This window comes from Hyalella azteca, unplaced genomic scaffold (assembly GCF_000764305.2).
Source record: "Hyalella azteca isolate HAZT.00-mixed unplaced genomic scaffold, Hazt_2.0.2 contig16248, whole genome shotgun sequence".
Lineage (NCBI taxonomy): Eukaryota > Metazoa > Arthropoda > Malacostraca > Amphipoda > Hyalellidae > Hyalella > Hyalella azteca.
The window spans coordinates 128,199-155,894 of NW_025946074.1; the positions used below are offsets into that span (position 1 = coordinate 128,199).

The window sequence follows — 27,696 nt, forward strand, 5'->3', positions numbered from 1 at the left end:
GGGGAGTGTGGTGCACCAGAGGGAGTGGGATGCATCAGATGGAGTGTGGTGCACCAGAGGGAGTGTGGTGCACCAGAGGGAGTGTGGTGCACCAGAGGGAGTGTGGTGCACCAGTGGGAGTGTGGTGCTGATGGTGTTGTTGTTGCAGGCGTCGCGGCGGCGGCCCATCAGAGGGACGCTGCACGTCTCCGGCGACGGCCTCAGAGTCGTGGACGACGAGACCAAGGTACCGTGTGCCGTGCGTACCGTGAGTGCCGTGCGTACCGTGAGTGCCGTGTATATCGTGCGTGCCGTGTACCGTGTGTACCGTATGTGTCGTGTGTGCCGTAGTATGTGTCGTGTGTGCCATGTAGTGTGTACCGTGTACCGTGTGTGTAGTGTGTGCCGTGTACCGTGTGTGTAGTGTGTGCCGTGTACTGTGTGTGTAGTGCGTGTCATGTAGTGTGTGCCGTGTACCGTACCGTGTAGTGTGCGTCGGTGTACCATGTGCACCGTGTACCGTGTGTTTAGTGTATACTGTGTATCATGTTCACCGTGTACCATATATTTAGTGTGTACTGTGTACCATGTGCACCGTGTACCGTATGTGTAGTGTGTACAATGTACCGTTTGTAGCATGCATACCCTGTACCTTTTGTACCGTGTACCTGGTGCCGTGTAAGTCTTTTCTACTATGTGTACCGTGTGTGTCAGTTATACTATGTATTCCGTATACCGGGTGACGTGTGTCGTGTCTAGCATATGTGTCATGTGCCTCGACCTTATACCGTTATACAGTCAGCTTCGAGTGTCGAGTGTAACGCGAGTGTAATTGATTAAATAATATAATATAATAACACTCTTATGTTAATCTGTTCCGTGTTTTTATAAAAGTATATTGCATATAATTACCGTTTGCCACAACTTTTCAATGTCGTCAGAATGTTCGAACTCTACGCCCAAACGCTATCTATCAACTATTATATTAAAAACACCGATCTGAAAAAATTCTGTCGCTGGCATTTTATTACAATTGCTTTCTGTTCATTAAAACTTTATTTCAGGTAGATGAAATGTAGAAATTGGCAAAGAACAGTTTAAAAAATCACATTTGAAGTACGGAAACAAGCGTAGCAATCGTATTCATGATTGCTAAACGGCCTAATTAAAGCTCTTGAGCTCAGCCTTAAAGCTCTTGAACACAGCCTTAAGCTTTTGAGCACAGCCACAAGATATATAGCGTTATTGCACGAGTTCGCTACTGAGTCAGCAAAGCGCACTAAACCGAGGTTAAACCTCACCGTAAAGCTGACAGGACACAAATGACCAACCGACTCACTGCCGCTAAGACTTGCCCCTAATATTACGAACTAGCCTACCGTTGAAGTAAGGTCGGACATCAATGTTACTCAGGCGACTACGCCAAACGTGGCTGTATTATTATATTCTCGGGATACACATAAACGAATGTGCATGAAAGGATTATACGAATGCTGATTTATAATGACTGGTAACAGTGAACGCGTTCCCAATTCACATGTTACCCATACGTTTCATGTCCATGTGTTACACACCGTTACACCTGTGTGTGCTGAGTGTAACGTGAGTACATACTATGCAGTGTTCTTATAAAGGTGTTGTATACCGTACCATGCACGGCACCACACCACCCTATACAGTGCTTCATTACCGTGCAGGGTTTGCTGGTGGACCAGACCATCGAGAAGGTCTCCTTCTGCGCGCCCGACCGCAACCATGAGCGCGGTTTCTCCTACATCTGTCGTGACGGCACGACACGGCGCTGGATGTGCCACGGCTTCGTGGCCATCAAGGAGACGGTGAGTGGCACACGGCGCTGGATGTGCCACGGCTTCGTGGCCATCAAGGAGACGGTGAGTGGCACACGGCGCTGGATGTGCCACGGCTTCGCGGCCATCAAGAAGACGGTGAGTGGCACCACGACCGTCGGTCCAGCACTGAAGAACTAACACCCGTCCTGGTATCGGGTTGCTGGCACCCGTGTGGTGACAGGTACAGGAGCGGGAGCACCTCCCCTAGTGCTGGCATGGATCAGTAGTATGCACGGGTGGTGAGGATCACTTCTTCCTCTCCAGTTCATATAAAATCCACTCACTTCAGCCACCTCCGCCGTCCTGTACTTACACCACATCCCCCCCCCTTGTACTCACCACACTCTCCCCCTTGTACTCACCTCCTTCCTCCACCCTGTACTGATTTTCCACCCCTGCAATGTAATACTCATCCCCTACCCTGTACTCACCCCTTTACCCCGTAGGGTGAGCGGCTGAGTCACGCGGTTGGGTGCGCCTTCGCTGCGTGTTTGGACCGCAAGCAGCAGCGGGACAAGCAGTGCGGGGTGACCATGACCTACGACCCCAGCAGCGCCGCCTTCACCCGCATGGGCAGCTTCAAACAAATGAGCATCACCGAGCGTCTCGCTGACCCACAGGAGTGCAAACCCAGTGGGTGCTGGGGGAGGGGTTGTGTGTGCGTGTGTTGTGGGTGTAGTTGATGGGTGTTGTGTGTGTAGTTGATGGGTGTTGTGGGTGTAGTTGATGGGTGTTGTGTGTGTAGTTGATGGGTGTTGTGTGTGTAGTTGATGGGTGTTGTGGATGTAATTGATGTGTATTAATGTGTGTTGTAGGTGGATTCACGGGTAAGAGTTATGATGGCTCCATCCGCATAGATAGCTTGAATGAAGTGACCATCACCCAACACCTCGGTTAATTCCAGCACTTCTAGCCCGTCGCTTGCTGGGTGAGGTGCGAACGATGGTAGGTGTGGGGGATGGGGGGCGTGCTGGAAGTGAAGTCTTTGAAGATTGCTGTGCATGAAGAGTGCATAGGAGGATGTAAGAGTGAGACTAATAATGAAGTGCGAGTAATCGAATATACCGGGCGTCATCCGTGCGATTTCCCCGCGTGGACTTCAATTTCCCCCGTATGAGGCAGTCATCCCTTGGGTGTATCGCAGTGGGTGTATCGCAGCGTGATAAGAAGGGCTCGGTGGTTGTAGATGTGAACTGAACGACGACCTCGGTACTGCCTTGACATTGGGGGTCCTGGAAAGAGAAGTCCCTCCTCTGCGTGGAGAGGCTTAGAATGCGAGTTGAAGTTAGGGAGTAGTTTGGGAAGGGTGTGTTGGAAAGACGCCCTTGGGTAACTGTTGGAGCTGAAGAAAGAAAAAAATGAGATGAGCCGTTCGAAGTCGGAATCAAATCCAACCAAATAGTTGGAGGACTAAACAAATAGTTTAGTCCTCCTTTAGTGGAAAGAGGCCTTGCTATCAACAACGTTTAATTAAACATATAAATCTATTTCTCATCTGCATTTTGTGGACTTTGTTTGAAAAAACCGTCAATAATTGCTGATAATAATAAAGCTGCCAATAATTGTCTCCACGTCTCCCCCTGACCCGTCCACTCCCCCAGGCAACAACGGGCTGACGTCGCCCACCTCGTCCGTGGGGGGCAGCAAGCCCGTCCTCCCCCACGCCATCGAGCGCCCCCACGCCACCCCCTTCCTGCTGCAGCGCCAGGGCTCCTGCCGCGCCTTCCAGCACCTCAACCAGGTAATGCTATTCCTACCTGTTGTCCTCACCATGTTATTCCTACCTGTTGTCATCACCATGTTATTCCTACCTGTTGTCCCCACCATGTTATTCCTACCTGTTGTCATCACCATGTTATTCCTACCTGTTGTCATCACCATGTTATTCCTACCTGTTGTCCTCACCATGTTATTCCTACCTGTTGTCATCACCATGTTATTCCTACCTCTTGTCCCCACCATGTTATTCCTACCTGCCTCCCCCACCATGTTATTCCTACCTGCCGCCCCCACTATGTTATTCCTACCTAATTCGTGCGTGTTGGTGCAGGCGTCGCCCTTCAAGCGTCAGTTGTCCCTGCGTCTCAACGACCTGCCGTCCAACATCGAGCGCCAGCGGGACGGCGTCCACATCACCGGCGTCCCTCGTCCTGCCGTCCCTCCTGCAGGTGTGTTCTCCTCCCCCCATGCAGGCGAGCCCCCCCCCTCTCCACGCCATCTCTCGACTGCCCCCAGCCATTGTTTCCACCTCTTTTTATATTTTTGCAACCCCCATGGCCGGCGTTGTTCCTATAACTTAATCGTAAACTATAGAGTCACTTATGTGATGTACCTGTATTTATCTCACTATTTTTCTAAATATAACCAGAAAAGTATCATTATTTCCTACACTAACCAGTCCATCCCCTTTGCTCTCCTCCATAATAAACGGCATATAGTTTTTTATTATTCATTTATTTTGCTATCTCGCAGCCAAGGTATTACTTATTGTACTATATCTTTGATTTTGAATGTATTCATTTTTCTATTCGTAATTGTGTTATTTTTTCCTGGCAGTGCCGCCAATACCAGAGGACGCGGCTGACCCTGTCAGCGCCATGTGCCAGCAGCTGTCCCAGGAGCTGTCAATTATGTCGTCTGTCACCGCTCCTGTCACCAGCAACACCTTTACCCACCTGCCCACTCATACTGGTGGGTAAACCTGCTCACTAGCACTAATTTTACCCACCTGCCCACTCATACTGGTGAGTAAACCTGCTCACTAGCACTAATTTTACCCACCTGCCCACTCATACTGGTGGGTTAACTTCTGAGCATTTCGGGAGAGTTCACCTGGTCGCAACGGTGCTAGAATTAGCACCAGAGGAGCTACTGTCCGGTGTCAATCTGGCGTCTCATTATAATTATATTATATGATTAGATCATATGTAATTGAGACGTAATATTCACTTGACCTGATAGAGATTGATGACATGAGTCAGCATCTGGAGGACATCGCGTGATAGATCAGGCTATTAAGACCTTAGTAGTGGGCGGAAGCGAAGGCTCTATAAGGGCTGACAACCTTAAGTAAGGCCCCCAGTAGTTGATAAGCACTCTGCGATGTAACGTGTCGCTCGGCTCTCCGACCTTACGGTCGACGCCGTAGCTTATACCTCTGTATCGCAACTCTGTATTACCACCCCGTATACAAGATACGTTATCTGGACTTATGTGTCTTACTTATCCCTCACTACCTTAGTCAACGAAACCCGATACTCAAGTAAAGCTTAATAGGTGAGTGCTGACACTACGATAAATATAAATAAGAGATAATGCAAGTTTTCATCATTAGATGTCAGGTTTCATTATTAAATGTCAGGTTTCTACCATAGAATGACAGTTTTTTCAATGTATGTCAGTTAACTTTATCATTTGATGTAATTTTTTCAACATGCGATGCCATTTTACCGAGAGGGGGAGGTTACAGGTTAAGCTGGGTAATGTTATCGCGGCACGATAAATAATTATTTTGTTATCGATCCAAGAAAACTAATCGCTTTGTTATCTCACTATGAGAAATGGTTTTATTAATGCACCAAGAGAAGAAATGGTTTTGTCATCACAGTACGAGAACAAATGGTATTATTAACGCACTAATAACGCATTGTTGTGTCATCACAGTACGAGAACAAATGGTATTATTAACGCACTAATAACGCATTGTTTTGTGCAGTTGTGGCGCCCTCGGTAGCGCCCATACGGGAGGAGGTGACGGTGGGGGATTTTGAAGCCCCAGTAAGGGGCGGGGCGCCGCCCGTTGGGGGCGAGACGACGTCCAAGGCGGAAGCTTGGCTGGCGCAGTTCAGCGCAACGTCCCGGCCCGTCCACGGCGTCCACGCGCCTGCCCCTGGGTACCTTATTTTTATTAAAGCCTATGTGTAATACATTACTTTCATATTTTTGTGTAATATAATATATTTTTTCTAATAAAAGTATAAATAAGTAATATACCAGGATTACTTTTTATACTTTTTTACTAGACTTTTTTCCGCATGTGTAATATATTACTTATATAAAAGAAACGATAAATCAATCTGGGACACTATATGTCGCCAACCTAAGTATCTGATCAATCAAATTAATGTTGATATTCTTCAACATTTAACATATTAAATGAGGCGATTTTTCAAATCGTTTTTTCTGGCGGAGATTTTACTTGCGAAAATAATAGTAGTTTAGGCGGAATTTTTGGTGCGTCGTGCCCTTGTGGCATCGTGCCCTTGGTGCGTCGTGCCCTTGGTAACGTGCTCTTGTGTTGCAGGAACACCGCACCCCAGCGACGCAACCCTCCGATGTCGCAGCTCAGGGCCAACACCGTCGCTACGTCACAAGCCCAACAAGTCTGGACCTCACCCCCTCCCAACCCCACTCCCGCCGTAGCCCCTCTCATTCCACTCTCCCCACAATCCTCAAATTTCCCCTCAAACAACTTTTCGACTACGCTCCCCACCAACGCCAGCCCCGACCCCTTCGGCTGGTCTACCTCTTCCCCTCATCCCCCCACCATTGCTCCCCCGCCTTTAAACCCTAACAACCCCTTCCTTCCAACCCCCTCCAAGGCCTTCGAGGTTCACATGTAGCCCCGAGGGTGTGCTCCCCTTGGGGATGAGGTGGGGTTGGGATGACATATTCAGGAGTACGTCGTGGGGATGAAAATACACCCAACGGTGGTTGCCTCCCCCTCCCCGCCTCCAGCATGTACATATATTGTAGGGATGTACTCGAGGAAGGCAGTCCACGCGAGTCTATGTTGTCTTAGTTTGTACATGTGCGCTCAAGTGCACCATTATCAGGTGCATTAGTATCGGGTGCACCAATATAAGGTGCAACAGTACCAAGTGCACTAGTATCAGGTGCACCAGTACCAAGTGCACCAGTACCAAGTACACCAGTATCAGGTGCACCAGTACCTAGTGCACCAGTACCAAGTACCTACACCAGTATCAGGTGCACCAGTACCAAGTGCAGCAGGATCTGGTGCACCAGTACCAAGTGCACTAGTATCAGGTGCACGTGTATCAGGTGCACCAGTATCAGGTGCACCACTTCATCTCCATTCCGAACCGCATTCCGTGCACTGCCAGTCTCCCACGTTTGTATTTCTTTGTATATTTTGTGTTTTGCTGTCTGTGTTCCTTTGACCATCATGCATATAAGACACACATGCTTAGCCAGTCCCTTGTGTGGGGTTTGAGGATGTATATCTCTGTATATCTCGTGTTGCTGCCTGTGTTTTTCAAATCAAACGCAATGGCTCATGTCCTTTGCTTGATCAGAATGCTTGACTTCGTTGGTACATATCGTGGCATGTTCATCTGTACATATGTACAGCACATTTAAGCCGCCATGCATGTTCATCTGTGCATATGTACAGCCCACACCTGCTACGGCAATAATCATTACAATTAGCACAGTGTGTGGAGTAGCAAATGGCTTTCTAAACGCCGGCAAGTCTCGTGTATATTACTGTAGTTGAAAACAGTATATAATGTATGTCGCTTTCAGCGCACGATTATTACGAATAAAGCTGTATTTCCTGTAGAATTTTAACGATGAATTATTAATAATAATACATGACGTGTGTTGAATTGCTGGCGTGAGTGCGATTAGGCGCGTTGCCTTCAGCTTTGTGGTCTCTCAGCTTTGTGGTTCCTCAGCTTAGTGGTCTCTGAGCCGTATGATGAGATGTATGTGATGTCAAGCTGAAAGATGTAACATCTCTGGTGCGCGTCTCGTGTAGCGTCCGCGTCACAATAAACGTAGCAAAGCTTGAGACTTTTCTTGTCCCGGTCACCTCCTGCTGCTGAGTCGCTGCCTGCAGGTAAGTTGATACTTGTAGGAATGTCGCCAAAACAAATAACTGCCCGCCCGTTAGATCACATGCTACTACTGCAGCATGTCAATTAAACGCAGCCACAGACGATGTGGCGTGCGAGAGGAGAGAATAGAAAAGATGGAATAATTTCAATTTTATAGAAGAAATTGATGACTTGAAGGAGCTGTATCACTAGTACACTAAAGGTCTAATTGGTCTCGGTATTAAGCTCGTAGGGTTGGATTCGACTTGCCTGCTTGTAGGACGAATAGTTTTTCTTTTCGAACATTTTCGACCATTGCCAAGATCGCACCCGGCGGCGGTCTCGCTTGACGGGCTAGTTTTTACGAATGCAGGATTTCTTGCTGTTTCCTTCCTTATAGATTTTGGCATGTGTCTACTGCGTTTCTGTTACTGTTCACCTTCACTTTACTGCTATATTAATCCTTGAAAATATGAACCAAGAATATTCTTCACAGGCGGTATCGTTAGCATAAATATTTTTACACTTGATTGCGTTTATTATTTACGTGATGACTTTATAATTGTTTGATTGACTTTCTTAAATCTGAATCACATCGGCGTGATGGTAATTACTGATTTGAAGTTGATTTATTGATATCAATTAGAAGCGCCTCAACTCAATTAAATTGACACAAATTAATTATGTGTTTTATAAATATCCATGTGTTCTGAACCAAGTCGCAGCTCCATCAAGTATGGCCCAATAGATTTGAACTTCAACTTTTCAAAGCAAATGAAACAACGTGTAGGCCCAACATATGGTTGAATTAATTATTAATTCCTCCTTGGGTCCACCATACCCGCTCAACGAGTTGGCGACATGTTCGCGGGACTACGGACGGAAGAATGACACAGATTATATACTATGTTTTAATTCCAGTCCTGATTATCGGGTAGAGCACTCGCTAGGAGAAACGCCTTGCACGACCAACTGGAAACTTTAGTTGAAACTTTAGTTTAGTTACTTAGTTTAAGTTTAGTTATAAGGGTTCAAGTATCAATGAAGGATTGCTAAAAATTAATCATTCAAGCATGATTAAACGAAAATTTTATAGCACATTCAAATTTAAGATTATCCAAGCAGTTCTGAGTAAAAAACCTGTAAAATCTAAATAACACATTTCTGCAAAAAAGAGATTAGAACTCAACAGAGTTCCAAATGTTTTTCGGGTTTCACCCGAAAAAAAAAATATATCTAAAAAGAAAATTGCTTATGATAAATCCTTTCTTCAAATTCGCTCGATTTTTTTGTACCATCTGATTAATTACATTATCACATATTCCTAAAGGGAAAAATCCCATTGACTATAAATAAATAATTCAAGAGAACCGCAAACTGATAATTGACTCATACTCAACAGTTACGGTAGCCAAGAAAAAAGTGGTGTATTTAAGTTTTTAACTGTCCAATTTATTAACACTTCAAATTACTAATACAATATCTCGAATTTGTTATACTTCTTGTTGAGTGTTTTTATGAAATGAAACTAATGGGTGGCCCTCAACCAGATTATGGAGCATATTTCCTTAAGAAAATTATAATTCCTAACAGCAAGAGAATGTATAAATAAATTTCCCGTGACGCGCTGGCTGACGCGATCACAACAACAGACTCAGCAGATTAGATGACGCACGACCAAGGTGCAGATTTTCTGAGCGTCCAGCAATAGCACTTCATAAATGCGGGGGACAAGACCTGCAACTGATTTTTTTGCCACATGACCGTATGGTGCATTAAGGAAAGGGCCGAAATGCCGACAAACAATTGATTAAAATTACAATGTGATTTTATCTGTGATTAAAATACACCTTAGGTCTTTATAAAATCAGTTCTGTAATATTTATTTATCAACCTCGACTCTAAGCAGATCAGTCGATGTTATACTGCCAAACACTACACGAACAATGCGACATTCAAACAATAAACGCAGTTCTCCACCAACAAGCACACAAAACCTGGTCCACCATAAAGACAAATGATCCCCAACTCTTTAATTAGCTCACATTCCCTCCAGGCTCCAGGCGCCATCGCGAGGCAGCACAGGCTATTTAAAAGCTCCAAATTACATGCACTAAGTCCCTCACCTCTACCCCTGTACAAATAATTACACAGCGGGCCAAGCTGCACCCGGACGGAGTTGTTCTAATCACGGTTTGGGTTTAGCTGGTCCCAATACAACACATTACTAATCATTCATGACACCATCACACTGACGGACTGGCGTTACTCACCGAGAGTGACGTACAGTAACTACGAGACAGAAAACCCAATACCTTTTCATCTCCTACTGTCTTTTCATTTTCTCCTTCTTTTTTCTGGCCATTCTGCGCCACCTCTTGCTCTCTTCCACACTTTCCTAGTGGCACTGCAACAAGTCGATGTGATGCCGCAAAGGACAAATTTTTAAGCGTCTAGCAGTATCACTGCATACATGCAAGGAACAAGATTACAACTGAAGTTTCTTATACGTTATCTTTTAGCGCATCAAGGAAAGGCTGACTATCAAATATTAAAATCTTAAATTCATAAAAAAATATAAATTTGTTCCTTTAATAAAATTAGTCTCGCAAGAAGCAATTAAATTGGAATGAACTTGTGAAGCAACCCTTTCAAATTTCATTTTGACGCCATCCAGTGTTCGAAAAAAGTTAATTACGAGCCAACCAAATCTGAATGTGATTTTAAAAATATGGATTAGTCCATATATGTAACTGCAATGGTGTTAGCAACGCAGCACCAATCGAAGAAAATTGCAAGGAGTTGACTCAGTTCAGGTTCTAAATGAGTTATATTAGTGTTTACCCTCAAAACTTTTCTATCATCAACAATCACACAAAATAGTTTTGAGGTATACTGTAAATTAGATCAAAACTTATCGAATGAAGCAAGGAGCGGCTCTTTCCTCCTTAGTGAGTTTTTTTTTTTTATCACAAGGTGGAATAATTGTTCATTAATTGCACATCTGATGTCTGAACCTTTGCTTCCATTCTCTGTTATCTGCGGAGCAGTTATCCCTCCGACGATGTATGAACCTTTGATGCCGACAGTCGGACAGTCGACAGACCCAACATGTTCACGATGTCAGACTTCAACTGCAAAAACTTTGCTAATTTTTCGTTAAAAACTACATAATTTTGAGCACATCACTTGATCTCTTGTATTACCCCCCATATTCTTCTCCAACTTCAGAAAAATAGCACAATTAATGCTCGAAAAAAATGTTCCTGGCGCTCATTATGGAGGTGCATCTAAAATGAATTCATTAAAAATTGATGAGAAACGAGTTTTAAGACCAGTTATTAATAATTTTCAGAGGTGACGGACGGTACGGACATCGGTATATTTAGTATGTGCCGTTAGTGTACTAAATGATCCGGTTGCCACTGAGACGAGAATAAGATCGCTGGACACCAGTCACGATTATTTATTCGTTAACACATTATTTTTCTCTCCATGATAAGTCCTATCAATTCGTTCCACACCAGCATTTAGAAAATCGACTCTCCAGCACATGAATAATTGTTTGAATAATACCTGGATACAAGTTTATTTAAATTAAAATGAAAAGAAGATTGAATACCATTTTACCCAATTTATATTATCAATTAATTTCAGATCGTTGTTTTGTGACAACACTGATTATTTTGTATAGCTTTTTGCACCTTTCCTGCATCATTGAAATACAAATGAATTCGAAATTCAATGATGGTTGAAGCAAGTGTTTTATAATTATTATGTGCAAAATTTCATTAGGGGTAAACAGCAAATTCACAAGCTTACTTGCAGATTTTACTATTAATATCAGAAGACAGATATATTAGATATATCTTTGTAATTATGATCTCTAACAGGTAAGATTTTGAATTGGGAAGCATTCAACGCGATTCCAGGGAACCAAAATTCATATAAAATCAAATATGAAGAAATTGCCACACATTCCGACTTTCTTATTCTGTTTTACAATCGTCAGATCAAGTCAAGGGAATTGACGGCCACTCATGCCTTCGTGATCTTCGTGTAGAGTCGCTTCGCCCACCACTCCTCGAAGTTTAGTGGCTTGAAACCTGAAAAAAAAAAAATTTATTCAATCAAAGTCGTCACAGGACGTAGCGAATTAATTACAGTTTGAGTACTTCTGTGATCAAAACCCCTTCTGAAATTATTCCTATTGGTCCATGTACGGGCACTACAATAGTACAACTTAGTAACTTGACAAGATAGATTTGACTATTTAAATATCAGCACTTCAAGTTGATGGTTAAAATATGCGTAACTCGAGTAAAACAACCAAGATATCTTCTAAAATTTGACAAGATAAAAGGCGTACAACTCGTGCACAGAAAATGACTTGCAATACAATAAATTCGATCAGGTGGAGAAAATTTGAAAATGAAGAAGAAATCAGGGTTGGCGATTTTTTTGATTTTTTTAAAAAAATCAAAAAAATCAAAAATCAATGATTTTTTTTTATTTTTTCATGATTTTTTTGATTTATTTGATTTTTTTGATTTTTTCAACTTTTTTGTCTTTTTGAAGTGGTATTTTTTATGTTGCAATTAGCCTAACTAACAATAACAGTATATGGATCATTTATAAAAAAATCAAGTGATTTAATCACATGATTTAATCATTTTGATTTAATCATTGCCAACCCTGGAAGAAATTATTCCATTATGCAACAAATAAGAATATTAAGACGACTTATTATACAAACTAAGATGGAACTTTCGAGATCACTTTTCTGTAAAGGCACTTCGCAATTTGCATACAACCTATAATCTTACCTTCCATTATTGGATGAACTTCTTTGCATTCATATACTGTTATCCGGTTCTTTCCTGAAAATATAATCTTCGTTAAGGTGTGATCAGAGGTAAATACAACGGAATAATGAGCTCATAATTTCAAATTATTTCTTATCTTCGTAACCAGCCTCCAGAAATATCAGGTAACCCCAAAACACTAACATCTCAAGTTCAATGACAAGGGATCTAGAATTATTTCGAAGTTTTCCTCTTAGTCATGCGTGTGCTACGTATTAACGAGTATATCATAGAATATTTGTGTAATGAACTATGTTCTAAAAATTCGCAATGAGACCCTTAATATATGCCGAGACACGATTCTCTGAGATCGAATTACAAGCCTCGACTCAATGGGACTATTCATTGCAATCATAGAGCTATAGAGGTGGAGTAGTAATCGCTCTCGAACTGAAAATGATGGATACTGACGCTTCAGATGTTGCTCTTATATATCTATTTGAAATTCTATAGTTGCGTAGCGAGCGACCAAATGGTTCATAGTACAGGGTCCGCCATATTTATGGCAACGCATTTTTTTGTTATTTCTCAATGAAACTGGCAGGTGCATTGTTTTTTATTGGATGAGCTAGTAGCCAAGAATTACCTAAACAATTCTCAGACATATTTATTCAATATGACCACCCTTATTTTTTAATGACGGCCTACAATCTACGGAGGAAAGCTTCACAAGAGACACGCAGCATTTCTTGAGGGATCAAGTCCTATTCTCGTGTCAATTTAGACTTCAAACTATCCAAAGAATCATGAGGTGTTCTGCAGACCCTACTCTCTAAAATAGCCCACACAAAAAGTCTAGAGGATTCAAATCAGGGCTTCTTGAGGGCCATTTATTTTTGCTAATGAACGCTGGGATGTGACCCTGAATCCAGTTTTGGGTAATGTTTGTTTTGAGCCATGTGATGGGGCAGAGTCTTGTTGAAAACTCCATGGTGAGCTGTTGAAGTGTTTACGGGCCGAAGGTAACAACACAGCTTCCAAAATGTCCGAAATGTATCGCTGACTGTTCAATTTCACTCCTGAGGGAACAAAAATGAGTGGGGACCTCCCAGTGGCGGTTACCACGGCCACGGACATGGGATTTTGACGTCGTGTTGCTGTTCTGGCTGCCACAGATCCATCCCGACTCCAAACTCCGTCATTTTGACGGTTAACGCCTTGTTCAATGTCAAATTTTTTCTCGTCACTGAACACCAAGTTGGGCAGCGTGCCATCCTCAATGAGACCCAGAATGTGCTGGCATCTTTCGAGCCTCATTCGTTCATGGCGGTCTGTTAGTTTATGCCTTGTTTGCATCTTGTAAAGGGATGTTTTGAGGTCATCTTTGAGGACTCTACGCATTGATGTCTGACTGACTCCTGCTTCTGCAGCCAATTTTGCAGCTGATGGACGAGGGTTTCTCCTCAACTTCTTCCTCGTGTTTTTAACCAATTGTTTTGTTCGGACACGTCATTTCCTTCCTTGATCAGGTCGATTGCATGTTTCACCAGTTTCCTTGAATTTTTTTACCACATTCTACACAGTTTCACGACGAATTTGGAGCTTTTTTGCAATGACTGAATTACTCTTGCCCTTTCATGAAGGGTTACAATTGCATTTCCATCTACTGCCTTAATTAATAGTAAATTTAGACACCTTAGACTTCTGCAATATAAAATAGATGAATTAATAGATGATATTAAGCTTCATTATAAAAGAAAAGTCTCCTAGAAACCAATCTATTTTTATATAGCAAGCATCCGTTGCCATAAACATGGCGGACCCTGTATTTGCGAGTTATTACATCAATAGAGAGCGTGGGATCTAGGGGGAAAGAGATATGCTATAGGTTTGAGGCATTGTGTTAGTAATTGCGGATAATATTTAGCACCGCCGGAAATGCGAGAATAATGTTAAAGACTTCGAGCGAAATGTACATTAAGGTATCGGAAATTATTCAACCAGAATACGGAAAAGCAGTTCAGAGATAACTGTAATCTAATGCCTACGTCCCTTTTTTACCAAAATTTCCAGGAAACTAGCAGTATCTCATTATCAAAGTACTAGAAAACTATATTCTTAGAATTTACAGGAGTTCAAGTATTTAATCGCAAGTTAATAATTATAAAAGTGTTTGTACTATTTCTGATATGTGATAAAATAGAAAAAAGTTTACCCACCTCTGTCGTCGTGGCCGTTTTGTCTGGACTGGTCAGCGTCCAACTCTTGCTGGAATTCGGCCCAAGCTGCGGAAGAAACCAAATTCAAACAGAGCTCAGGGCCTGATAAATGCAGGGAAGCATGAGCATGAAAACAAACATTTCGGCTGCTGGAATGTGCAACACTTATCGATCAAAAGTTAAACAAATTTATGTGAAAACACTGCATTGCATGAAGAATGACATACATGTGGATCTATGAATTATTTTGGAATGGTTTAATCTCGACTAACTAAAAAATATAAATATACGGAAAGAGAACTCGCACGTTATTTAGATATTTAGTACTAGGGTAATCTGAAACATTAGGGTAATAATAATAATTATCATTTAAAAACTACAATTCGCAGCCACCTATTCGATGTAAAGTAAGCCGCAGCGTCAGCTTTTTTATAGTGCAGCTTCCAAACTTGACTGTTCCATTAATAGTTTAATAATATAAAAAAAATTAAAAACATCATAGGAAAGAAAGACTACCAAATCATAAAATGATAAAAACTTGTTCGCGAACAATTTCATACGTTACAGTAATTAAGATACATTACTTGCAAACCTCGTTTACCGTAGTGCATTGAACCGACTTAAAAGAACAAAGTCATGCTGTATCAGGCAGCAAAAAAACCCTCGTGTTACCAGAGAACAAAGATAATATGCAGATGGACTTTCAGTAGACCGATAATGAATGTTTGATGGAAGAATGGGCTCTGACAGACGGCAAGATCATCTAGTTCACGGAGCATCTAGATGACGATGATAAGAAACGATAGTGAGCAGTCCAAGTGGAGACGTTACACAACACTTTCTTAGTTCTCACTGTCCTATAGTAATAATTCTTTAAAAGCAGTTCACGTGTGATGATATTCTTCGATTGAGATACTAAAATTTTACATGCTTGACATAAATGATTAATAAGAAAAATCAGAATTTTCTCATATTAGTTCTTAAGTGTTAAAAAGAGCCCATTTGCTGATAAGGAGATGTGAAAAGCGTGAGGCACAACAGACGAAATATGTCGCTGCATCGACACTGAGTGCTTTGTTACACAGACGTGTGATTGCTGAAGCTAACTTTACAAAAGAATTTCTCTAATTAATTAGAGCACTGGAACGCATATAAGTTTCTTTCACAGGATAGCGTAGTTGTGATGCGATCCTTTCGAGAGCAAGCCTGAATTCCTCGATAAATGTAGGTAGAAGAATAATGACTGAGCAGCTTCATGTTTCAAGATATAAATAAAAATTCCGATCAAATTTTTCAGAACGATCAATTCCGGTATAAATTTGGCAGAAGCTTTTGAAAAAGATCCTTGTATATGGCGCACAAAACCAGTAACCTTCGATGAGCGCAGGAGTGCAAAAAATTAAACAAGTAACCTTTGTTAAAAAAAAGTGATAGAGCAGCTGAAAAAAATCAAGAGACAAGGAATTCACGTGTAATTTTTAATGGCGATTGCCAGAAAATGGGTGGGCGAAATTAGCTATACGTCAGTATTTTTTAAATATGCTTTAAAAGTCATTACACGTCTTAAAATAGTGTTGGGTTTAGTGTTTATAACGTGTGACAGTGGGCTGAGGAATAGCAGCACATGGAGACAGTCGAGCTACGTGGTTCATGACGCTTCAACGCGCAGCCAATGAGAGAAGAGCACGGAACTTGCGGGCCAATCAGAGAGCGAGAAAAGGAGGCGTGGAGCAGGATGGTTCATCTGCGGCCAACCATTGACTGCTACCTTTGAAATATCAGCACAGACTACATTCATCCCTATACAACATTTATACAAGAATTTTTAAGATATGCACACTGAAAGCTAATAATTTTTAAATGAGTTAGGATAAAATAAGAGGTTAAGCAGAAGTGAGCATTTTTATATAGCTAACTTCTGGTTAACCTCTTATTTTATCCTCAAATTTTATATTAACCTCTTATTTTTATTTAATATAACAGCTGAAATAGTGAAAATAATTTTTAAACAAGTTATGATAAAATAAGAGGTTAACCAGAAATTATCATTTTTATATAGCACAGAAATTGTTCAAATAGGATTGGTTAAAATAAAATGCATCTACTTCCAGACAACAAAATCATTTCCAAGATTCTCACAAAAAATCGACCTTGAAGGTTACATAGAATTATAACAAGTCAATAATAAGACAGAATAATAATAATAATAAGTTCTCAAACACGCACCCAAAAGACCAAAATACATTGTTTATATGTCACGAGTTATTTGATTGAATATGAATCTTAGGTGAGACTGCGCCCAGAAGTTGGCAGTGCAGCGCTGACGCGCACTCTGTTCTCCACAATCCCAGCAGCTTACTTGCATCTTGCAGTCGACCCAAGGTCAGGTACTCGATGAACTTGACGAAATTTTCAGCGCTTTGAGACACTCAATACTTGAATTGATTGAAAATTAGAACTCATGGCGGGTCAGGCACATTTTCAACGCTCGGGCGAATACATTGTATTAGGAAGAGAAACTGTTACCCTTGTTGGCTGGGCATCTATTTGCCATCGATATTTGTTGTAGGCGAAATTTGTTGTTGTATAACTAACATACGAGTTATTATATTATATGATTAAATTCAACTAATATATATCTATTATAAAACCAAATCCAAATCAGAGAAGAAGAGCCTGCAAGTTCCGTGAGTTGCTCAAAATTACTCCGTCATTCAGACCAAAAATCTACCAAAAATTTTAAAATTGTGAGTGAGTAGGAAGGCAACGGAGAGCGGAACCGAGGGGAAATCGGAGAAGAAAATGGACACCAGACCATCTGTCGCATGAACTCGAAGTGAAAACCGTGAAAATTCCACAAATTTTTGGTTCGGATGAATTTTTGATTGACCTAAACGACAAAATAAGAGTGAGGTTACACAGTCTTCGACGCCGGGCTTTCCAACAATTGCTGGGAAGCCATCAAACAGCGGCGACCACTTATTATCCGAGTCCGTACTATCAAAACTCCTTTATACACACATATAGCAGCCGCTTTCCCGTCTATATGATTGTTGGGTTTAGTTTGGAAACCCGTCATTGACTGGCTAGTGGAATAACTAACTCAAATATTTTTGATATTACAGGCCTTGGGCGAGTGCGACCATGTAACCCTCGCGCCGACAACTCCGTGGAAGAGAACGTTAATCAGTCAGACGTCAAGAGTGCCACGGTAGCGGCTAAATATATCAGCAGAGGGAGGCTCCTGTGACACATGTCTTCACACGAAACTAAAAGCGCTGTCCTCGTGCGGGGATAAATATAACTTGAAAATACACAATATATGAATGAAAAGCGCCATTTTAGTCACTGAGTCATTTGATAAAAAATAGAGTATCTCATGCATCATCAGCACGCGATTGATTTATTATTTATTTTTAGCATGCTAATAAACTAACACATGTGTAACGTGCCCTCGAAGTTTGTTTGAACCAGACGCCACGATAACTGCTTCATAGAATAATAATGCTGATAATAATTATAATAACAATTTCGTATACCGGGCACACAACAAAGCCAACAACGACATCATTTACGTCACTCATTAGCTTACGCGTGATGTCGTGCCAGTGGATGAACACCTCAATGACGGTAACGTGTGTCAAGCTCGCACTATCATGCTGAATTTGTACAAAATCAAGCACATGAACTCAAAATGTACAGAATCGATATTCTATTGACGAACCATTTCGAAACAGGTTATTGTTCATTGACGTAGATTATAATGAGTGCGCTGAAGTGGATTATAATGATCAAACTTCTAGAAGAACAAGTGGCAGCCAGGAGTCTTCAGGCTACGGCAGATGGGCGGAGCTTTAGCAAGAGCCGGTTGCCTCTGCCACGGGACGATGGATCAGCAGAGCCGGCTGCTACAGCTGAACATGCCGTTAAAAATATCATACCACGTGCACTATTTGTCGCAATATTCGTATATTTTTATATTGCTAGCCTTTCTGAGTGTCTATTATCGTGTAACGACGGACCGGCATCGCTAAGGCAATTATTTAAAAAAGAATTAACACCACAGATTTTAAAACAAAATAAATAACTGAACAGCGGTCAAAAAATATATTTGCTCGGTACTGATGGGAGACGCAAGGAGCAGCAGTCGCTATCTCGAGTAGCAACAGCAAGCCCAGGAATAACCACGTGTCTTCAGATGCAAGTGATCAAATTACATGAGGAGACCGCAACAACGATTACAGTGAAGGAGCAACGAGGTAACCACGTGGCAAAAGCCAGTTCAAAAGACAATACGAATATGAAAAAGTGATAGCTAATAAATGAATGGTCTTATGCTGCCTTGTATTTGAATAACAATAAAAAAAGTATAAAGAAATATATGTAAGTAGTATCCTTTAAGAGATGAATGGAGTTACACTGCTATCTATTTTGAATCACAATAAAAAATTCTAGGAATGTAAGCTAGTAGGAGCCTTTAAGCGATTTTAAAATGAAGATACGCCACCTCTTAGTTTTAATGATTATAAATCTAATAGTGGGTGAAACTGCATGAAAATTACGAATCAGAGAAAACTGAAATTTTCAAAACAGTTGGATGCATCATTACATATTTTGACTTTCAAAGAGAATAGGTAGCCAGTCACCACATCATACGAGACGTTTCATTACTATAGCAATTCATCATTTTAACATTTCATCACTAAAGCAATTCACCATAAAATTTCTTTATTGCATAAAGTGCAGTTTGGAAACATAAGTACATGTAGGTTACGTTAGCTTAAAATTTGTATAAAGGATGAAATGCGTCAATAATGAAACGCTTCACTGATGAAATGCGTCAATAATGAAACGCTTCACTGATGAAATGCGTCAATGATGAAACGCTTCACTGATGAAATGCGTCAATGATGAAATGCGTCAATGATGAAACGCTTCACTGATGAAATGCGGCAATGATGAAACGCTTCACTGATGAAATGCGTCAATGATGAAATGCCTCTTATGATGAGATGCCGTGCAACTAGCAGAATCAATTATCAGAAAAAATACAAACCCGAGAAGCCGCCGAAACAATGCAGCATCGACAATACCCAACGAAGCGAAACAAATACACTCTAGTTTTATGATGGTGACACTAAGAATACCTCCAGACAAAGGGAAACGCATCACCATTATTCATGAAGACAGCACAAAATAATAGTGTCGGTATACCAACATACCGCAGCAAGCGATCCTGCGTGCTGACAATCACCCTGATCATATATGCTACCCACAACTATCATGCATATCATGAAGCTGAGGCAGGTATTTACAGGATGAGTTAATACAAATATGCACTTCATGATAGCCTATAATAATTATGTCATTAACTTCTGCACCAGAATTTCCATTTAGCATACATTCCAAAACGTAGGAAGTCTTTAGGCCGAGAGAAAGTAAATTTACATGAATAAATCAGAAAAATACAATAAATTAAGTCCAACTATTCGCCTTTTCAAGAATGAAACAAAAATTTTAAGTTTTTGTGTACATTAATTATAATGTAAAGTGTATTGAGAAAAATCAACATTATACCCGAATCTCAGAGGCGCGTTTGCTGAGGTTTTCCCGATTATAAAAACTGGTCACATATCTAGTGGAGCCGACCATTTGTATGGACCTTCTATTGCGGATAATAACAAATAAATTAATTCGGGCTCAGAGATAAATCGGGCAGGAATGGGGCCGGGTTTGAAGCCTTAATTCACAATTCGGCAGCGAACGTAAACGAGGAACACAGGGCAACGGTGTTGTGGGTAACCGTACTGTCTCAGTCCTATTCAAACTTCTTCAACGAATAGGCCTGTACTCCATTATATATTATTAACTCATGGCACGAATCGTGATCGCTTAAAAATTGTTTGGCTAAAATCGAAACTCCATCGGAGCTTGAAAATCAACAAAGAAATATAGCCTTATATAGCGAAGATAGTTTTAGTTAGCAATGCAATGTTAGCAGAGAAAACAATATCTTGCGATAATACACTAGTTAAAAGATAACGTTCGACAGACCAAATAATTGAAACGTGCATGATCGGTAATCTCTTAGTAACAGTGGGACGAATTAATTCCAAGGGTCTTCGATAGATAAGGTGCAGATAAGAAGATATAAGATAAGACGGCATTCAAATACGATCAAACAGACGGAAAGAGACACCAAGAATTTGAAGCATACAAGTCGTAAACGTCCCTGAGTATTGAGACTGTCAACCGGTAACTCAATGTTATAGATATGCTACCATGAACCATGATTAAATTTCGCCGAAACGCCTTCAGGTTTCGACCATGCATCGAACAAATGCGGATTTATGCGTATTATTCTATAGATTATTCAAAATGATATCAAGTTTTTCTTTCAATACACGAAGCTCAAGGCTGCTTCAACATCGTCTAGGTTCTCGAATTCCAAAACTGGAGCACTTTAAAGATAAATTACAGAGGGATGTTCAATTTAGCCATATATGGAAATGATGAAAAAAAGTTTAACATGCTAACCTGGCTAACAGGTACAGAAGTATGGGAAACATGGGTCAACATCGTAGTTGGTGGTTTAGCTCTCGAGCCACGACGGTTGCCTACAGCCCACGGCATGTTCTAGAAGAAGCATGAAACGTATCCTGAATACTGAGCGAGGCTGGAACTCGTCCACGTGGGTCTCCTTCTACACGAATAAATGGTCATATTTTACAGCACGTGAGAGCACGTCGGCACATGATTAACCTTTATTGCAAAAAACGTCAACCCTTGTCTTTGCTATTCGTGCATAAGGCCCGGTAACGAATGTTCCATTAGTGGACAGGAGGTTGACCATTTCTCTACATGGATACCGTTGTTTATTACATACGAATCTGCGAGCCTGGTAAAGAGAGTTACTGTCTTCACACTAAGGAGTAAACTAAGGTACATCTGCCAAAGGAGTCAGGTAGCATTATACACTGCTTATGCAGTAATAATTGTCTTCATATTACTATGGCGTGTTAATTAACCGTTTCAAGTGTCAGTAAGAAGTGCATGCGCCTCCATCAGTTCAATATAGAAAGATAACAATCCTGAGCTGCAAGCCTATTGTGCTCGTTACACAATCGCCGGCACTGGCTATCCTCAAGCCCAGCATGACGAAAATCAGGGAAATTATAGCGGGGTACAAAGTCCACCAGCAACTGGCCTCCGCGCAGCCATACGACCAAAAAAATCCCGATCATCCACTACTAAAACCGGTCCTAACATCGCAGGAGCAAGCGGCTACATCTGAACGTTGTCGCCCTCAAGCCCAAACTTCTACACTATGGAGGATCCGATTGAAAATTAGCTAATAAATAAATAATTTGCTAATAAATGATGCGAGTGAAATGAGGCGCCGTTCCCAGCAGCAGCCATCGTGAACATCATACACGGCAGGTTCAAAAGTCACGTGCAGTGAGTTGGCCATTAAGCGCACACTCTTGGCACCGCGCACAACAAAAGCAGAGAACTAATCTTAAATAGACGTTCACGTGACGCAACGCAAATCTCACGCCTGCTCGCAAGTTTACCATGAGATGCATGATTAAGAAATATTTCATTTGTACCTTAACACTAACGAGAGTTATGGCAGCAATTAGGAATGAAAACATCCATGTAATTTGTTACCGTACTTTTCTACAGATGCAACACAATAGAATAAATTACAACAAAACATCGTTTGAATTCAACACTTTTATATCAAAGGAAGCCGTACAAATATTTTAAAACACAATTACGTTAAAATAATAGTATCCCATGAAACCTCTAGCAATGAGGTGATGTAGCAGCGCGGCATCAAATATTCCTACATGATAGGATGATCAACGGTGAATTAATTCGAATTCCCCTTTTCCTCAGGAGTATATATTGGACAAATTCAGTTATTACACATTTCCAATTCATAAAATCATGCCAACTTTTCATTGTGGATATTATATGATGGTATAGAACAGTACACACTCGAGTTAATAGCAACTAAAGGCATGTAATGAAATCTTTCACCTCCTATGGGCTGCAAATCTAAATTTATATCTTCATAAAATTCTGGTGTTCACATAAATGAGCTTAAAAAGTTCCTCACAAAATTCTAAAGTTCACTTAAATGAACTGAAAACTAACCTCACAAAATTCTGGAGTTAAATTACATAAGTTAAAGAATTTCCTTATAGAATTAAGCAGTTCATCTAAATGAGCTGAAAAAGTTCCTCACAAATTTCTGAAGTTCACTTAAATGAACTGAAAAATTATATCACAAAATTCTGGAGTTAAATTACACAAAATAAAGAATTTCCTTGCAAAATTCAGCAGTTTACTTACATGAGCTGAAAAAGTTCCTCACAAAATTCTGGAGTTCACTTACATGAGCTAAAAAAGTTTCTCACAAAATTCTGGAGTTTACTTACATGAGCTGAAAAAGTTGACTATCTCCATATGGCTTGGAGAAAGAGGGGGAGATGCTTCTTGTTGGCTATTGGAGTTGCTGTTGTGTCTGTTGTTGCCATTTCTTGAGCCTTTGCCAGATGTTGCTGGCTGGAATACCAAACGTGGGGAACTGCACACAAATTTATTAACACTATGGAAATGACTTGCCAAAAAAATTTTACACAACAGTATGTAGTCTATTACTGTGTACCTATGTGTCAGAACAAAAATTTGAGAAATAAAACTCATCCATAAAGAGTAGTTGCTGATAATTTGATTTAATAACATTTTCTAAAAGTTTATGAAAGTGACTCTGAATGCAAGTTGAAGACCATGAATACATTGAATAATAGTATTACAACCAAAATAACAATACTACATTACCTCATCACGGATTGCTCTGAATCATCCGAGTCTCCAGAATTTTTTCTTCTCAAATCCCGATTCACTTCCAAGTTTTCCAATTTGAGGGGAATATCTACAAGAAGATAGAAATAATGAAACATCTCAAGAAATCTTAGCTGTTAGCTCATTTCCATAAAAGACACAACACCCTGAGCAGCATACATTTATATTAAACCAGCTCCTCATTGGTTCCTTATAAAAGTGTGTCAAGTGTGGAAAAGGAAAAAATATAACTCAGTACTCACTGCAGTGAGTGACAGAGAGCGCATTTTCTCTTCTCGTCGACAAAAATGTGAAGTCATGAACAGACAGATGGACGGACGGACATGGCTAGCACAATAGTGCATTTTTTCCATAAGTGATAAAATGCGCCAAAAAGGCATGAAAAAGTCTCCACAGTAACTTTCCGACAGTTAAAACTATTTACATTTGGCCAGTAATCAAACGGAACTTTAGGTAAACTTAAAGAATATTTTAGCTTGAAATAAAAAAATATAGTACAGCTAATCTTTATAACAAAGAAAACATTGGTATTTAACTTGAATAATAATTCACAATAATATATTGTGACATTTTCCTCTCAGCTAATCCATTCAATTGGGATCTACCTATATATTCCAATTGCACACTGCTATCTTTTATATGTGAGGTGATGCATTGTTTTGCCATCAGAATATTTTTGAAAATTATGCTGAATTGTGTTGAAAATATAAATAAATAAGAATGACTAGTTCCTAGATGCTTGTACCAATGACAGGGGAGTAAAGCTGGCACAAGTGAAATGTTTATGTAATATATAGGTTGGCCTGGCTCCCATATTGGAAAACTGGTGAATACATTTGGATGTCTTCAAAATATTGCATTTTGGTTGAATCTTGAACCTTGTAGCTTCAAATTAAGGTAATTTATTTAAACTTGGAATTGTGCAGGTCTCTTGCAAGTTGGAAGAATATAATTTGAAATTTTCTGGCTTGGTTCCAAATTGTATCTTGAAAGACATCAACATGACAGTAGAATTTTGACATTGCAGATGATAACTTATGGCACTTAATTGTTTCCAGTGTTACATTCAAGTAAAATGGCACATTTTACCTTTTGTGATTTTCAACCTGTGAAATGGTCATTTTTCATAGGGAATTTTTAGGAAATTTGCTCAATGTTTGAGTCTTGAGATTAGATTGTACTGGAATATAACTACAGAACTTCCTCACTAAGTAATATTTGACATGCAAACAGAAGAAAATTCGTAAAAATTAATTCTTAATGCATGTTGATGGCTATTGCTCAGCTGGATAAAACCAGATAAGGTTGAGATTATATATATACTCTACATTGACAGTCAGACCTCATGCCCAAAGTAAAGGAGGCACAAAAATGCATATAATGATTAAAAAATAATGTTTTACAACAGGTTACATCATAGAAACTGGGTCACACATTTAGCACCAGAATTCTCTCTTTCTGAAAGAGGTATGACAAGTGCATTAAATCTCTTGGTTATAACCAGGATTGGAAAGCTCTTTATACATATAAGCAGGGCTCCAAAATCACTTAGTTTCAGAGAATTTCGAACCCAGTAGTTCCATAGTAATTTGGTTCAATCAGAAATTACATGGCTTGAAAATATGTTGTTACAAAAAAAAATTTGAACTTCTGCCATCCAAAACTACACATCTGTCCTAGGGTTCTGTCCATTCTGAGAGTAGAGATGATTATATATCTGAAAAACTTGGGCAACACATCAGAAGATCTTCTTCAAAAATTCTCTGTAGCAAGTATTGTAAAAAATCATGAAGGTTCAGATAGTTTTTGCAACAATTCCTTAATGTTACTAATAATATTTTGGGTCTGAAAACCTTATTTTGGCAGCAATATTGTCAAACTCTACTTAGCAGGTCATTAGCAGCTCCTGCCAAAAATGGCCACACTGAAAATGTGCTTATGGATATTTTTGTAGATGTACCGTGTACCGTAAACTGGGGTAACTTAGACCACTTTTTTTTTTTTAAATGATGCCATTTTTTTACTAGATAAGTTATTAGGAATCCTTTAAGTATACTTGTATTTGCTGATTTCAAGTGGTAAATAAATTAATACATGATTAAGTTGAGAAATGGATTTAGACACATGAAAACTAATTCCGTCATAACTTGAATTGGACACACACAGATCGTTCCAAGCTATGTACAAAAATTAAAATTTGCTTAATTAAAAGCTCAATAGTTGTTAATTAAAAGCGTAATTAAGTGGTGTTCAATATTCATTAGTCTTCTAATTCAAAGCCGTGTTGTATTCCAATACAGCTCACACAGGCCACAGCGAACGGAATTCGAACACATGTGACGTGGATGACGGCATTATGTATCAGTAGAATTTGAAGCACGGACAGAATACGCCTCACCAGTCACCACGTGCCAAATATTGCCACACGCAGTGTCGGAATATAGGGATTTGGTAGGTTTGCATTCTAAAGGCTTTTAAATAAATATGGCAACATTTTGTGACGTTTCATCGTTGCTGGCGCGTAGTACGGTGTTTTGCGAGTCACATAAAGCAAACAGAACTGGAGTAACGCATATGGTTATTTTTTTATAGTTTTTCATTTCTTGATGCGTCCTTCCTTAATGTGTCAGAATATACTGCGTTTACCCTACTTATAATACAGACTCAGCAATTTTTTTTTACAGCTGCAAACTTGATGAACTTAGCTTCAAAAATTTAGCCATGTCTCAGAGACTAAGGTACAAAGAGTAATATATATATAGAGAAAGGTCATGACATGGGAAGATAAATATCTATATCAGACAAGCCTGCAGCTTTAAATTTTAATAGTTAAGATTTTTCAATCTTGGTTCTGAACTTCTGACATCTAATTGATCTAAAATTTCTAAATTAGGACAAAATAGTAAATTAACATAAAAAATATTATATAAAATCAATGATCAAGTCCAAGTGTCAACAATCAAGTCAAAGTGTCACTGTCAATTTGTCAAACCGTTTCTCACGCTTAACCTCCTCTTTTCACTTTTGCGTCACGAAAGAAAAGCTTAGACATTGTAACAATTATTTCAACAAAGGAAGTATATAACCACACTATCTGTAGGCGTGCGACAAGGAAAAAATAACAAACTTTGAACGAAGAAAACGATTCAGCAACACCTCACCTCTCCTTGTTCGGTTGATGATTCTGGTGGGTCCGCCTGAAACTGTGTACATTTTGCTCAGTTGCCGTAGCTCGTTTTTTCGATCAGCTGCTCCAAAGCGATAGTTTCCACTCGATGTAAGATAAATGTAATACGACTAACAAGATTATTCAAATTTTTAAACGGTAAGGCATACTCAAATTTTCAAAATTAAAAAACAACTAATAATTTGATGGAAAGGAAGCCCATACAAGAAACTAAACAAAATTAACACAACAATCTTAACACGAGATGTTTACGGCACCGCGGTCTTCAGCCGACTGCGCATTGAGCAGCTGACTAGCCGGTGCTCCTTTGAGGGCCAAAAGGTATGGCGCATCCTTCAATTGATTACATTATGCGCATATGTTTGCTTGTAAAATATTGATTCAAATTTGTGAATGAAATGTTTATGAGCAGTGTTATAATTAAGTAATATAATGCATAAAAATTTTACGAAGTTCCTTGGAGAGTTTATACTGCATGTCGCAGACCTAAGCCACAAATATGCAACCTAATCGAACAAAACCATACAATGATTGCATCATGGTTCAACCATGGATTGCATCACGATTGAAAATACTGCACTGAAGCTCAAAAAAAATGACAATTTATTAAAGGCAGCTCCCACCCATTTCCTCTAATTAGAACTGTAGACAATACACATAAAATGAAAAATTAAGTTTTTTTCTGGCCCATTTCATGGTCCAATACTCAATTTTACATAAATTAAAATCGTTTTAAATATTCCACTAATTTTGTCATATTATTCATCATACTGAATAAAATTTTGAAATGAATAATATACCATGAGCGATATCAACTAATATTTTTTGGTCAGAATTACTGAATTAGACAAGCTTGCTAACCCAAAAATTTAATTGTGTGAATTTTTTTTATGGATGGCAGTTTATAAATAGAATCGTATAGCAATATAAACGGCAACATTT

General features: G+C 39.8%; 2 protein-coding genes across 2 annotated transcripts in view; one reads left to right on the forward strand and one right to left on the reverse strand.

The window, feature by feature from the left end:
• The window catches only part of LOC108677757 (protein numb), a gene marked incomplete in the record, with an annotated part of 12,945 nt that extends 5,304 nt beyond the window's left edge, over positions 1-7,641 (forward strand). The window contains 8 exon segments of the mRNA XM_018166027.2: positions 150-226; positions 1,677-1,817; positions 2,276-2,462; positions 3,431-3,570; positions 3,880-3,997; positions 4,386-4,520; positions 5,545-5,722; positions 6,133-7,641. Of these exon segments, the coding sequence (XP_018021516.2) occupies positions 150-226; positions 1,677-1,817; positions 2,276-2,462; positions 3,431-3,570; positions 3,880-3,997; positions 4,386-4,520; positions 5,545-5,722; positions 6,133-6,451 (1,295 nt within the window).
• A 3,845-nt stretch (positions 7,642-11,486) lies between these two features.
• On the reverse strand, positions 11,487-27,041 carry LOC108677758 (MAPK regulated corepressor interacting protein 2). Its single transcript, XM_018166028.2, has 6 exons — positions 26,729-27,041; positions 23,544-23,637; positions 23,141-23,289; positions 14,694-14,759; positions 12,496-12,549; positions 11,487-11,775 (listed from the first exon to the last, which is right to left on the reverse strand). The coding sequence occupies exons 1-6, from the start codon at positions 26,778-26,780 to the stop codon at positions 11,708-11,710; spliced, it is 483 nt and encodes a 160-aa protein (XP_018021517.1). The 5' UTR covers positions 26,781-27,041; the 3' UTR covers positions 11,487-11,707.
• Between the last annotated feature and the right edge of the window lie 655 nt (positions 27,042-27,696).

What these genes read in the sequence shown, in the direction of transcription:
- LOC108677758 (XM_018166028.2), bottom strand. Translation starts at nt 26,780, where the DNA reads ATGTACACAGTTTCAGGCGGACCCACCAGAATCATCAACCGAACAAGG. An exon ending in AGTCAACTTTTTCAGCTCAT is followed by an intron (nt 14,760 to 23,140) that starts GTAAGTAAACTC and finishes TTTCTTCCGCAG; the next exon opens with CTTGGGCCGAATTCCAGCAA. An exon ending in AGTTCATCCAATAATGGAAG is followed by an intron (nt 11,776 to 12,495) that starts GTAAGATTATAG and finishes TTTTTTTTTCAG; the next exon opens with GTTTCAAGCCACTAAACTTC.